Raw genomic sequence first — 14,799 nt, 5'->3', positions numbered from 1 at the left:
ATTCAAACTCGGAGGGCTTGGTCTGGGTTGCTTTTGGGACAAATTGTGACATGCAGTCCTAAAAGTAGTGTATAAATAAAAAAAAAATATTGATTGTGGGCATGCAGGGCTGCCTGTTGTACCGGGATATGAGTAACAACCACAGTACGTCGGCCATCAAGATCAACCCAGAGACTCTGGAGCATGAGGGAACCATCACCATGCCAGGTACATGACAACACACAGTAACACCTCCTTGTCCCCCATATTGTGTGTTATAATAAACAGGGCAAGGATTTCTTTCATGCATCTGATTTGTAAGCGTGCGCACGTGCGCGCCTGGGGGGGTGTGTATTCTTAATTTTTGTAATCATCAGGTTACTTACTATTGTCAAGAACCAGTGAACGAGGCCTCAAACTAGATTTTATCTTGAGATTAACTTGGAAACATTTAATAATAATATTTAAGGCTCATAAAAAATTATTAGGCTCTTATAACCTGCTCACCCAGTGATTGACAATATACCCTTTAGTAATTTATCATATCAATAATATATGCTAAAATAAGGCTTGTAACTACAATATTTCAATATTCCTGATTGAACAAAGTAGACAAATAGCCACAGGACAAAGATGGCTACATAGCTTTATCGATTCAATGTGCAGACAACACTTAAACACGGTCTGTTTTTACAGTATGCAAATTTAAGAGAAAATAATATGTTTATATTAAAGGAAACGGAGGCCAATGCACAATGTTTCGGCTGAATACCTTTGTCAAGAGCATGACAAATTAATCTCCTTATTCTTTGTATGTTATAAATGCAGTCATCTTGCTCACTCTCTCCTCTCCATAGGCCTACAGGCAGACGGCCAGAACATAGTCTTCACTGACGGAGAGTACATCAACCAGATTGCTGCCTGCAAAGATGTGAGTCTCCTCATTCTCTCATACACACACTCCTACCTACCTACTCCAGGTGCGCTAAAGTTTTCTTCCATTCTTCTTGACTTCTTGAGAGAGGAGTGGATAGGACCAATACGTACCAGCAACTCCCACTCCTTAAATGGTTATAAACCCAGTCTGAAGTACTGTCTGAGATTTCTATTATACTATAATGTAGAGAGCTGCTGGCCCCGACAGAGATCATAACAGCATGGTCAGTATTTTTCATGCTGTGGCCGTGAGTGGGTGGTCAGACTACTTCAGGAGGAAAATATTTGGTAACACTACTTGAAACCAAGCGTCATAACACTTTATGACACGGTCATAACCATGTCATAACAGCTGACAACTTGTCATAACATGTCATAACAGCTGACAACCACCTGTCATATTTAGATCTTTTGTCATATATTGCGTTATTTTATGGCTGGTTTTGACACCTACATTAAGTGTCAAAACCTACCACACAAGGCAAAACATTCCATTACACCATAGCCTACTTGTCAACAGTAGGTTTATGTTATAACATTTTCTGAAATTTACCATAATAAAATATCATTGTAGTTATTCACATATTGATGTCAGACCCCAATGCTTTGTTTACTGATGTCTGTGATGAATGCAGGAGCAGATAATGGCTGCAGGAGGGGATCTGCCGTTTTACGGGTTCCTAACCAACCGTGCTATTTTGGTAGTTTTTCGCAACTTATTTTGTACATAATATTGCTGATACCATCTCTTATGACCGAAAATAGATTCTGGATATCAGAATAGCAATTACTCACCTTGAACTGGACAAAGATTCTCTATAATGAGTCCGATGTGAAGGATATACTGCTTCCCGGAGATCAGGCCGAAATCTCTGTTATTCGTGTGAAGAAAAGACGGAAATACAGGGGGGCGGAGATCAGGGTGCCTTGTGAGAATTCGTCGTCAGGTGGGTAACCCGCTTCTAACATCCATTCTATTGAGCAACGTGCAATCATTGGAAACCAAATTGAACATCCGTTTGAGATTGTCCCACGAGTCGTGGCTGAACGAGGACACGAATAATATAGACCTGGCTGGGTTTTCCGTGCATCGGCAGGACGGAACAGGTACGTCTGGTAAGACGATGGGTGGGGATGTGTGTCTATTTGTCAATAACAGCTGGTGTGCGATGTCTAATATTAAATCATTGCTTGCCTGAGGTAGAGTACCTCATGATAAGCTGTAGACCACACAATCTACCAAGAGTTTATCGATATTATTCGTAGCCATCTATTTACGACCACAAACCGATACTGGCACTAAGACCTCCCTCAGCGAGCTATCCATAAACAAACAGGAAAATGTTCATCCATAAGCGGCGCTCCTTGTGGCCGTTGTTAATTTTTACCCTGTTATTTAGAACCTGACGGACAACTATGAAAGCTCAAACCAAGTTTATTCACCCAAAGGGTCAGACAGCTGAACAGACAGACATGTTTCCACCAGCACAAGTGTGTATATATACCCCAATTTGGGTGCAGTCACCTCCTTCCCTCTAAACATTACGTCTTTATTGCAAGGCAGGAAGTTAAGTGATGCGGGCAATTAACTGTTCCTTCTCCTTTATGACCTGACCTCGGCCCCCACTCCTCATCTCTCCACCCTATCAGTGACTGCAACCATGCGATTGCTTTTCCTTTACTCAGTATATTCCAAGCTTAATTGCCTCCCCCATATACATTTCTCCCACAGATAACCATTAACTTCTGGTGCTGAAACCGGACTACAGCACTCCATTTCCATAGGATATCTGATGATTTTAAAAATATTTCAAGTTTAGGAGTCAGAACCCATCACCGGGGACATTAATACAGGCAAACTTAATTCCGTTTTACCTCATTTCTACCAGCATTTCACGTGCAACCAGAGAAAAAAAATTCTAGACTGCACACACAGAAGCTTACAAAGCTCTCCCTCGCCCTCCATTTTGCAAATCTGACCATAATTCTACCCTCTTGATTCCTGTTTTCAAGCAAAAACTACAGCAGGACGTACCAGTGACTCACTCAATACGGAAGTGGTCAGATGATGCGGATGCTACGCTACAGGACTTTTTTGCTAGCACAGACTGGAATATATTCCGGGATTTATCCAGTGGCATTTAGGAGTGTACCACCTCAGTCAACAATAAGTGCATAGATGAAGTCATCCCCACATTGACCGGGTGTACATATCCCAACCAGAAGCCATCGATTACAGGCAACGTCTGCACCAAGCTAAAGGCTAGAGCTGACGCTTTCAAGGAGCGGGACACGAATCCGGACACTTTCAAGGAGCGAGACACGAATCCGGACACTTTCAAGGAGCGGGACACGAATCCGGACACTTATAAGAAATCCAGTCTATGCCCTCAGACAAACCATCAAACAGGCAAAGCGTCAATACAGAACTAAGATTGAATCCTACTACACAGGCTCTGATGCTCGTCGGATGTGGCAGGGCTTGCAAACTATTGCGGACTTCAAAGGGAAAAGCAGCTGCGAGCTGCCCGGTGACGTGAGCCTATCAGACGAGCTTAAATGCCCTTTTATGCTCGCTTCGAGGCAAGCAACACTGAAGAATGCATAAGAGCACCAGCTGTTCCAGACGACTGTGTGACCACGCTCTCCGTAGCTGATGTAAGCAGGACCTTTCTTCAGGTCAACATTCACAAGGCTGCGGGGCCAGACGGATTACCAGGACGTCTACTCTGAGCATGCGCGGACCAACTGGCAAGTGCCTTAAAACCTGTTGTGACTCGGACAGTATTTTCATTTTTGGAAAAAAAACTTTCCCGTAGTAAACTGAATATTTTGTCAGGACAAGATGCTAGAATATGCATATAATTTAGCTTAGGATAGAAAACACTCTAACGTTTCCAAAACTGTAAAGATATTGTCTGTGAGTATAACAGAACTGATATGTTGCAGGCGAAAGCCTGAGAAAAATCCAATCCGGAAGTGCCCCATATTTTGAAAGCGCTGCGTTCCAATGAGTCCCTATTGAGCTGTGAATGGGCTATCAACCAGATTACGCTTTCTACGTATTCCCCAAGGTGTCTACAGCATTGTGACATAGTTTTACGCATTTATGTTGAAGAATAGCCGTAGGCGGCTACATTGCGCAAGTGGTCAACTGATGCCCCCAGAGAGATTCTTGCGTAAAATACAGAGGTAGCCATTACTCCAATCAGTCCTACCGAAAAACTAATTGTCCCGATGGATATATTATTGAATAGATATTTGAAAAACACCTTGAGGATTGATTATAAACAACGTTTGCCATATTTCTGTCGATTATTATGGAGCTAATTTGGAATATTTTTTGCCGTTTTCGTGACCGCAATTTCAGGGCGATTTCTCCAAACGTGAAGAACAAACGAAGCTATTTCGCCTACAAAAATAATATTTTTGGAAAAATGTAACATTTGCTATCTAACTGGGAGTCTCGTGAGTGAAAACATCCGAAGCTCATCAAAGGTAAACTGTTTTTCTGATTTCTGTGACCAAGTTACCTGCTGCTAGCTGGACAAAATGCTATGCTAGGCTATCGATAAACTTACACAAATGCTCGTCTAGCTTTGGCTATAAAGCACATTTTGAAGATCTGAGTTGACAGGGTGATTAACAATTGATTAACAGTCTCAATATATTTCACTTGTGATTTTCATGAATAGGAATATTTTCTAGGGATATTTATGTCCGTTGCGTTATGCTAATTAGTGTCAGGCGATGATTACGCTCCCGCATGCGGGATGGGGAGTCAGAGGTTTTGACTAACATTTTCAACCTTGCCTGGCAGAATATGTAATACCTACATGTTTCAAGCAGACCACCATAGTCCCTGTGGCCAAGAACACGAAGGTAACCTGCCTAAATGACTACCACCCCGTAGCACTCACGTCGGTAGCCATGAAGTGCTTTGAAAGGCTGGTAATGACACACCACCATCATCCCACTCCAATTCGTATACCGACACCAACAGATCCAACACATCTGCCACGCAGATCCTTAAGTTTAATGACGACACAACAGTGTAGTAGGCCTTATCACTGACAACGTTGAGACAGCCTACATGGTGGAAATCAGAGACCTGGCAGTGTGATGCCAGGACAACCTCCTCTCTCAATGTGAGCAAGACAAAGGAGCTGATCGTGGACTACAGGAAAAGGAGTGCCAAACAGGTCCCCATTAACATGGATGGGGCTGGAGTGGAGCTGGTTTCAAGTTCATGGTATCCACATCACCAACAAACTATCATAGTCCAAACGCACCAAGACAGCCATGAAGAGGACACAACACCTTTTCCCCCTCAGGAGACTGAAAAGATTTGGCATGGGTCCCCAGATCTGGTATGGCAACTGCTTGACATCCGACTGTAAGGCGCTACAGAGGGTATTGACTGCGGCCCAGTTCATCACCGGGGCCAAGCTTCCTGTCATCCAGTTCCTATATACTAGGCGGTGTCAGAGGAAGTCCCAAAAAATTGTCCGACTCCAGTCACCCAAGTCATAGACTCTTCTCTCTGCTACCACACAGCAAGCGGTACCAAAGCACCAAGTCTAGGTCCAAGCGGCTCCTTACGTCTTCTATCCCCGAGCCATAAGCCATAATTTGGCCACCCAGACTATTTACATGTTTTTACACTGCTGCTACGTGCTGTTTATCATCTATGCATAGCTACTTTACCCCTACCTACATGTACAAATTACCTCAACTAACCTGTACCACCGCACATTGACTCAGTACCGGTACCCCCTGTATATAGCTTTGTTATTTTATTTATTACTTTAGTCCGTACATTTTCTTACCTCCTATTTCTTGAACTGCATTGTTGGATAAGGGCTTGTAAGTAAGCATTTCACCGTGTTGTCTACACCTGTTGTATTGGGCGCATGTGACAAATATTTTTCCCAGGAGCAGGACAAGGCACCTTTTTGACTGATGACTGACATAAGGGCATATACATGATCGGCCTATCTGGCTTTTATGATGAAGGTGGCCATATTGCTTCTTGAGTGTCATAAAGTGCGTTTTCTTAGTCCAATTAAAGTGCCACAGGAATGGATTAATGCTACATGACAATGTCACAAAGTGTGTGTTCTGCAAGTTATTTAAAATATGATGGAAAAAACATGACTAAAGATTTCATTACAACAACAAAGGACTTAAGAAACAAACGCTCAAAGGAAAGGAAACTTCTTGCCAGGGAAAAAAAACACATTTGTATAAATGTTGGTTTTGACACTTGTGTAGGCACACAGATACAGAGCCTTTGAGTTGAAAGTCTGTCAGACAGTTCTAGAGATGTTCTTTCAGCATCTCAAAAAATGCGTAGGCAATGGATGGCAGGCTTCATCAGCGCACGTCACACATCGCTTTGCAATGCGCTGGAGGCAGCTATGCATTTTAAAAACATATGCTTAATTGTTCGAAAACTGATTGTTTTGACGCATGTTATGAGGCTCGCCAAAATCAGACCATATTATTGGAGGCAATTATTTTATACCAATTTTCTTTCATTGTCCAGCAGCCAAAGGCACAATCATAGTCATGTTAGCTACACTGAACAAAAATATAAATGCAACAATTTCAAAGATTTTGTTCATATAAGGGGAACAGAAAACCATTTGCATTTCTAGTTATAGACAATTGTTAGCTTGCTAGCTAAAATGTAACCTAGTTCATACTACAGCTATGACAATTAGTTTATATTGGTGGTAGTAGGAGTTGGGATTATGCTGGTTCATTGTTTATCTAGCTAGCTAGCTAGCTACATGTCCAAACAAAATAATCCACTTCGCCAGATGATTACAAGACCCATCAAGTTAGCCAGGTGTGTCTGGGGGTGTTTACCTTTATCTATTGTATTTCATGAACATGTGTACATGTCTAGATAATAGTGACCCATCCACTTAGCTAGATGTGGCTGGGGGTGGTTATAACATTTCTTTCACATGATCCATCAAAGTATGTCTGGGTAAGCATCTAATCATTTAAAGTATTTTTTATCTGGACACTTTCTGTTTTTGATATTGCTACTATGCAAATATGCAAGAAACCATTTCACTGTACCGTTTACACCTTCTGTATCCTGTGCATGTGACAAATGCACTTAATAGATTTCATTTGATATAGTGTATGTTTACGAGAGACGGTAATGTGAAGAACAACATGACCTGCACCAAATTCAGATTAGGATATAGGCCAAGGACTATATAAAATTATTTTTTATCTCCACCCAGAAGAGGACTGGCCACCCCTCATAGCCTGGTTCCCCTCTAGGTTTCTTCCTAGGTTTTGGCCTTTCTAGGGAGTTTTTATACATCGCGCTTATACACCTGCATTGCTTGCTGTTTGGGGTTTTAGGCTGGGTTTCTGTACAGCACTTTGATATTTTTTTTACCTAGAGTTTTTTTCCTTATTGTAGGCTACTACTTTTGCCACTTTTAGTCTTGAAGTCTTTGGGTGTTTACTACACACTCTGTTTAGCACATTGCCTCACATGTGAATCCTTAAAGAGATGGGTGAGCTAGGGTGTAAATAATTCTGAATGGGTATAGATAAAGAAGAGCTTTCCAGTAAGTGTACCAAAGCATTCATGGGCCTTATTCCCAAAAGTGGACTTACAAGTTGATCAACTTTCCAAGCAGAACTGCCTTCCCATTGTTCCTCAACTGCAGTGTATGATATACCATTTTCTCTTAGTCTACTTTTATACAATTTTAGAAACACCATTTAAAATCTCGCTACATAGGACTGAATCCAGGTGGTGGGTCACATATAGTGGCTAGATCCGGGAAGCCAAAGTTCCAAAAGCTGGGCCGAAAATAGTGTAGATCATACAAAATATTTTGCTGTGACTCTTATATGGATGATGTTAAAACCATTTGTTTTTGTGATTAATAAGGAGTATCTAGACTCTGCACTTGATGAATTTATGAAATTGCTTCTTTGAATTATTGATTAACATGCACCTGTTAAGAAACTGACTGTTAGAACTGTTAAGACTCCATAGAATCATGAGGAATTGAAAAACTGTATGGCTGAAAGAGATGGGGCAAAAAAAGTGGCTAATAAGTCTGGCTGCACATCTGACTGGCGCACTTACTACAAATTGAAAAATGATGTGACTAATCACCAAAAAGATGACTGTATTATGAAGTCAAAATCAATGATATAAAGACTAGATTACTTGAAATTAAATTATGGGCATCAAATCACAATTTATTCATCACAAAACCATTTGATGTTGCAAGTTATTTTAATAATTACTTAATTGGCTAATTTAGACAGGAAATGCCATCAACAAACCAAGCCTTTGTTCATGCATTAAAAAACACATAATGAAAAAAAGCATTGTAAGTTAGATTTTTGACAAAAGACACATGCTGATGGTTGGTTGAAAGAAATTGATAGAAGTTTGTGGGAGCTGTATTGTTAAATTTCAATGCAGCCTTTGATATTATTGACCATAACCTGTTGTTGAGAACGTATGTTGTATGGTTTTTCAACCTTAGCTCTAAATAGACCATATGGCAATCTATCTAATAAAACTGAGAGTTTTCTTTAATGGAAGCGCCTCCAATGCCAAACATGTAGGGTGTGACGATCCGCAGGGCAACGGTCTACACTTCAATTTTTTACCAATGACCTGCCACTTGCATTAGTCAAAGCCTGTGTCCATGTATGCTGATGATTCAACCATATACAGTGCATTTGGAAAGTATTCAGACCCTTGACTTTTTCCACATTTTATGTGTCTTATTCCAAAATAAATATATATATATATAAAAAGATTACCTCATCAATTTACACACAATACCCCATAATAATGACAAACCAATAATAGGTTTTTAGAACTTTTTTCAAAAGTATTCATACCCTTTACTCAATATTTTGTTGAAGCTCCTTTGGCAGCGATTACAGCCTGGAGTCGTCTTGGGTATGACGCTACAAGCTTGGCACACCTGTATTTGGGGAGTTTCTCGCCTCTCTGCAGATCCTCTCAAGCTCTGTCAGTTTGGATGGGGGAGTCGCTGTACAGCTGTTTCTAGGTCTCAAAGTGTTATACAGAAACCCAGCCTGAATCCCCAAACAGCAAGCAATGCAGATGTCGAAGCACGGTGGCAAGGAAAAACTCACTAGAAAGGCCGGCACCTAGAGAGGAACCAGGCTCTGAGGGTTGGCCAGTCCTCTTTTGGCTGTGCCGGGTGGAGATTATAACAGATCATGGCCAAGATGTTCAAACAGATGACCAGCAGGGTCAGAAAATAATAATAATCAGTCATTGTTGAGGGTGCAACAGGACAGTACCTCAGGAGTAAATGTAATTTGGCTTTTCATAGCCGATCAATCAGAGTTCCTGACAGCAGGTGCGGTAGAGAGTCGAAAACAGCAGGTCCGGGACAAGGTAGCACGTCCAGTGAACAGGTCAGGGTTCCATAGCCGCAGGCAAAACATTTGAAACTGGAGCAGCAGCAGGTGGACTGGGGACAGCAAGGAGTCAACAGGCCAGGTAGGGGAGAGAGAGAGAGAGAGAGAGAATACTTAAATTCACACAGGACACCGGATAAGACAGGAGAAATACTCCAGATATAAGAAACTAGCCCCCCGACACACAAACTATTGCAGCATAAATACTGGCGGCTGAGACGGGAGCGGTCGGTAGACACTCTGTCTCTGTCTGACGATACCCCCGGACAGGGCCAAACAGGCAGGATGTAACCCCACCCGCTTTGCCAAAGCACAGCCCCCACACCACTATAGGGATATCTTCAACCACCAACCTACTACCCTGAGACAAGGCCGAGTATAGCCCTCAAAGATCTCCCCAACGGCACGAACCCGAGGAGGACGCCAACCTGGACAGGAACATCACGTCAGTGAGTCAACCCACTCAAGTGACGCATGAAAGAGCACCAGTAAGCCGGTGACACCAGTAAGCAGAGAATCCCAGTGGAGAGAGGGGAACCGGTCAGGCAGAGACGGCAAGGGCTGTTCGTTGCTCCAGAGCCTTTCCGTTCACCTTCACACTCCTGGGCCAGACTACACTCAATCATATGACTTACTGAAGAGATGAGTCTTAAATAAAAACTTAAAGGTCGACCGAGTCTGCGTCTTTCACATGGACAGGCAGACCATTCCATAAAGCTGGAGCTCTATAGGAGGTAGCCCTGCCTCCAGCTGTTTGCTTATAAATTCTAGGGACAGTAAGGAGGCCTGCTTTTTGTGACCGTAGCGTACGTGTAGGTATGTACGCTAGGACCAAATCAGTAAGACAGGTATGAGGAAGCCCTTGTAATGCTTTGTAGGTGAGCGGTAAAACCTTGAAATCAGCCCAAACCTTAACTTCTTTGGGGTAGGGGGCAGTATTTTCACATCCGGATGAAAAGCATGCCCAGAGTAAACGGGCCTGCTACAAATATGCCTATTATTATGCCTATTGTTAGTAGATTTGGATAGAAAACACTCTGAAGTTTCTAAAACTGTTTGAATGATGTCTGTGAGTATAACAGAACTGATATGGCAGGCAAAAACCTGAGGAAAAAATCAGTGGGAAATCTGAGGTTGGTAGATTTTCAACACCGCTCCTTTTGAAGATACTGTGTTGAAGATATTGTACTGTGAAGTGGGGCTGAAGGAGAAGGAAATGAGTAAGGTCTGCCATGATCTGACCATGCGCTTTCACGTGAGAGGGAGCTCTGTTCCATCGCACTTCTGAAGACAACGGAATTCTCTGGTTGGAACGTTATTGAAGATTTATGTTAAACATCCTAAAGATTTATTCTATACATCGTTTGACAAGTTTCTGCGGACTGTAACTTAACTTTTTGACTTTTGTCTGCTTTTAGTGAACGCGCTTCGTGACTTTGGATTTGTTTACCAAACGCGCTAACTAAAGGAACTATTTGGACATAAATTATTATGGACATTAATGAACAAAACAAACATTTCTTGTGGAACTGGGAGTCCTGCGAGTGCATTCCGACAAAGATCAGCAAAGGTAAGTGAAGATTTATAATTCTAGTTATGACTTTTGTTGACTGCATAATATGGCGGATATATTTGTCTTGATTGGGTTCTGAGCGCCGACTCAGATTATTGCATGGTTTGCTTTTTCCGTAAAGCTTTTTTGAAATCTGACACAGCGGTTGCATTAACTTCTTGACGCTACCCATCCCTTAAGCGGGAAAATTGTCGTCAGCAACCGCTGAATAGCATAGTACCCCAGTCAAATAATATTACTTAAAATATTTATATTCATGAAATCACAAGTGCAATATTGCAAAACACAGCTTAGCCTTTTGTTAATCCACCTGTCACAGTGAAAGCAATCCAAGCGTTTGTGTAAGTTTATCGATCGCATGACAGTACATTAAGTACACTTAGCGTCAGGGAGTTTGGTCACGAAAATCAGAAAAGCAATCAAATTAATCGTTTACCTTTGATCTTCGGATGTTTTCACTCACGAGACTCCAGTTACACGACAAATGTTCCTCTTGTTCCATAAAGATAATTTTTATATCCAAAATACTTCCGTTTGTTTGGCACACTATGTTCAGAAATCAACAGGAAAGAGCGGTCACGACAACGCAGACAAATTCCAAATAATATCCGTAATGTCCACAGAAACATGTCAAACGTTTTTTATAATCAATCCTCAGGTTGTTTTTAAAATACACTGCTCAAAAAAATAAAGGAAACACTAAAATAACACATCCTAGATCTGAATGAATGAAATATTCTTATTAAATACTTTTTACTTTTTTTGCTGACAACAAAATCACACAAACATGGAAATCAAATTATCAACCCATGGAGGTCTGGATTTGGAGTCACACTCAAAATTAAAGTGGAAAACCACACTACAGGCTGATCCAACTTTGATGTAATGTCCTTAAAACAAGTCAAAAGGAGGCTCGGTAGTGTGTGTAGCCTCCACGTGCCTGTATGACCTCCCTATCATCTGGTATTATTATATTTATTTTCCATTCATATTGTCAGACCCCGGTGGCTTGTCATTGTTGATAGACAATTATTTTTTCACCTCTTCACTAACTCTATGGAATTCAAAAGGACAATGCTCGTCTTTCATAATTTAGTCAGATATACACTACCGTTCAAACGTTTGGGGTCACTTATAAATGTCATTGTTTATGAAAAAATTCATTTTTTTGTATATTAAAATAACATCAAATTGATCAGAAATAGTGTTGACGTCTATTGTAGCTGGAAACGCTTGATTTACATTTGTTTGTTAAATGGAATATCTACGTAGGCGTACAGAGGCCCATAATCAGCAACAATCACTCCTGTGTTCCAATGGCATGTTTTGTTAGCTAATCCAAGTTTATAATTTTAAAAGGCGAATTGATCATTAGAAAACCCTTTTGCAATAATGTTAGCACAGCTGAAATATGTTCTGATTAAAGAAGCAATAAAACTGTCCATCTTAAACTAGTTAAGTATCTGGAGCGTCAGCATTTGTGGGTTCGATTACAGGCTCAAAATGGCTAGAAACAAAGACCTTTCTTCTGAAACTCGTCAGTATATTCTTGTTCTGAGAAATGAAGGCTCTTTCATGTGAGAAATTAACAAGAAACTGAAGATCTCGTACAATGCTGTGTACTACTCCCTTAAAACCTCTTAAGGATATGGAGACGCTAGCGTCTCAACTGGCCAATTGCCTGGGGAAATGCAGAGCGCCAGATTCAAATAAAATTACATAAAATTCAAACTTTCATTAAATCACAAGTAAGATAGTCAATTAAAGCTACACTCGTTGTGAATCCAGCCAACATGTCAGATTTTTAAAATGCTTTTTGGCGAAAGCATAAGAAGCTATTATCTGATAGCATGCACCCATCTGAACCAGTACTAAACAAAAGAGCTAGCGTAGCAGGCGCTACACAAAACGCTGAAATAAAATATAAAACATGCATTACCTTTGACGAGCTTCTTTTGTTGGCACTCCAATATGTCCCATAAACATCACGATTGGTCCTTTTTTTCGATGAATTCCGTCCATGTATACCCAAAATGTCCATAAACCATGTTTGATCCAGAAAAAAACTGCTTACCAAAACACAACGTCACTACAAAACATTTCAAAAGTTGCCTACAAACTTTGCCAAAATATTTCAAACTACTTTTGTAATACAACTTTAGGTATTTTTAAACGTTAATAATCGATCAAATTGTAGACGGGGCAATCTGTATTCAACACAGCAAGTAAACAAACCATGCTCCTTTTTTCGTCTTGCGCAACTCTCAACAGTGTAACCTTGTTCCAGGATGTGCTTCTTCTTCGTTGCACAAATGATTAACTTCAACCAAATTCCAAAGACTGGTGACATTCAGTGGAAGTCGTAGGAACTGTAAAATGGTCCCTATCAAATATCCCTTGGCAAAGACAACAGAGGGAACGGTCAGAGGCAAAATAGAAAAAAAATCTGAACAGTTAGTCCTCGGGGTTTTGCCTGCTACATAAGTTCTGTTATAGTCACAGACATGATTGAAACCGTTTTAGAAACTTCAGAGTATTTTATATGCATATCATATATTCCTGGCATGAGTAGCAGGAAGTTGAAATTGGGCACGCTATTTATCCAAAAGTGAAAATGCTGCCCCCTATCCCTTTCTAGCGCAGGGGTTCCGCTAGCGGAACACCTCGACAACATTCCGCTGAAAAGGCGAAGTTAAAAAAAATATTTTTTAACCTTTCTGATCTCCCCATCCCGGATCCGGGTTCGTGAATACAGACTCAAGCTCATTACCATAACGCAACGTTAACTATTCATGAAAATCGCAAATGAAATGAAATAAATATGCCATCTCTCAAGCTTAGCCTTTTGTTAACAACACTGTCATCTCAGATTTTCAAAATATGCTTCTCAACCATTGCAAAACAAGCATTTGTGTAACAGTATTGATGGCTAACGTAGCATTTAGCATTAGCATTCAGCTGGCAACATTTACACAAAAAAACAGAAAAGCATTCAAAAAAATCATTTACCTTTGAAGAACTTCAGATGTTTTCAATGAGGAGACTCTCAGATAGCAAATGTTCAGTTTTTCCTGAAAGATTATTTGTTTAGGACAAATCGCTCCGTTTTCTGCGTCACGTTTAGCTATGAAAAAAACCCCTGTATCCAGGATTGTGTAAATCTATCAGCAAGCTCATTAGCATAACACAACGTTAACTATTTATGAAAATCGCAAATGAAATGAAATAAATATGCCATCTCTCAAGCTTAGCCTTTTGTAAACAACACTGTCATCTCAGATTTTCAAAATATGCTTCTCAACCATAGGAAAACAATCATTTGTGTAAAAGTAGCTAGCTAGAGTTAGCATTTTGCGTTAGCATTTAGCGTTAGCATTAGCGTTAGCATCCAGCACGCAACATTAACAAAAACATAAAAGCCTTCAAATAAAATCATTTACCTTTGAAGAACTTCTGATGTTTTCAATGAGGATACTCTCAGTTAGATAGCAGATGCTCAGTTTTTCCAAAAAGATTCCTTGTGTATTAGAAATAGCTCCGTTTTATACATCACATTTGGCTACCAAAAAAAATCCATAAATTCAGTCCTCAAAACGCAAACTTTTTTCCAAATTAACTCCATAATATCGACTGAAAACATGGCAAACGTTGTTTAGAATCAAGCCTCAAGGTGTTTTTCACATATCTCTTCATTGATACATCGTTCTTGGACACATGCTTTCTCTCCTGAATCCCAGGAGAAAATGACCGCACCTGAAGATTACGCACAAATTTAGACAAAGGACACCGGGCGGACCTCTGGAAAATGTAGTCTCTTATGGCCAATCTTCCAATGATATGCCTACAAATACGTCACA

General features: G+C 40.6%; 1 protein-coding gene across 41 annotated transcripts in view; it reads left to right on the top strand.

The window, feature by feature from the left end:
* Positions 1–14,799, top strand: part of LOC110519948 (E3 ubiquitin-protein ligase MYCBP2) — a 344,341-nt gene that overhangs the window by 74,032 nt on the left and 255,510 nt on the right. For all 41 annotated transcript variants that reach the window (XR_016494672.1, XR_016494675.1, XR_016494673.1 and 38 more), the window contains exons 8-9: positions 108–207; positions 837–910. Coding sequence is in view for 37 of the 41 variants with exons in the window: in XM_090229470.1 (XP_090085596.1) it covers positions 108–207; positions 837–910 (174 nt within the window). In the remaining 4 variants the exon portion in view is untranslated. The remainder of the gene's footprint in view (positions 1–107; positions 208–836; positions 911–14,799) is intronic.

The sequence above is a fragment of the Oncorhynchus mykiss genome, chromosome 3 (genome assembly GCF_057628025.1).
Source record: "Oncorhynchus mykiss isolate SJ-2025 chromosome 3, ASM5762802v1, whole genome shotgun sequence".
NCBI lineage: Eukaryota > Metazoa > Chordata > Actinopteri > Salmoniformes > Salmonidae > Oncorhynchus > Oncorhynchus mykiss.
This window is presented reverse-complemented; position numbering and strand designations above follow the sequence as displayed.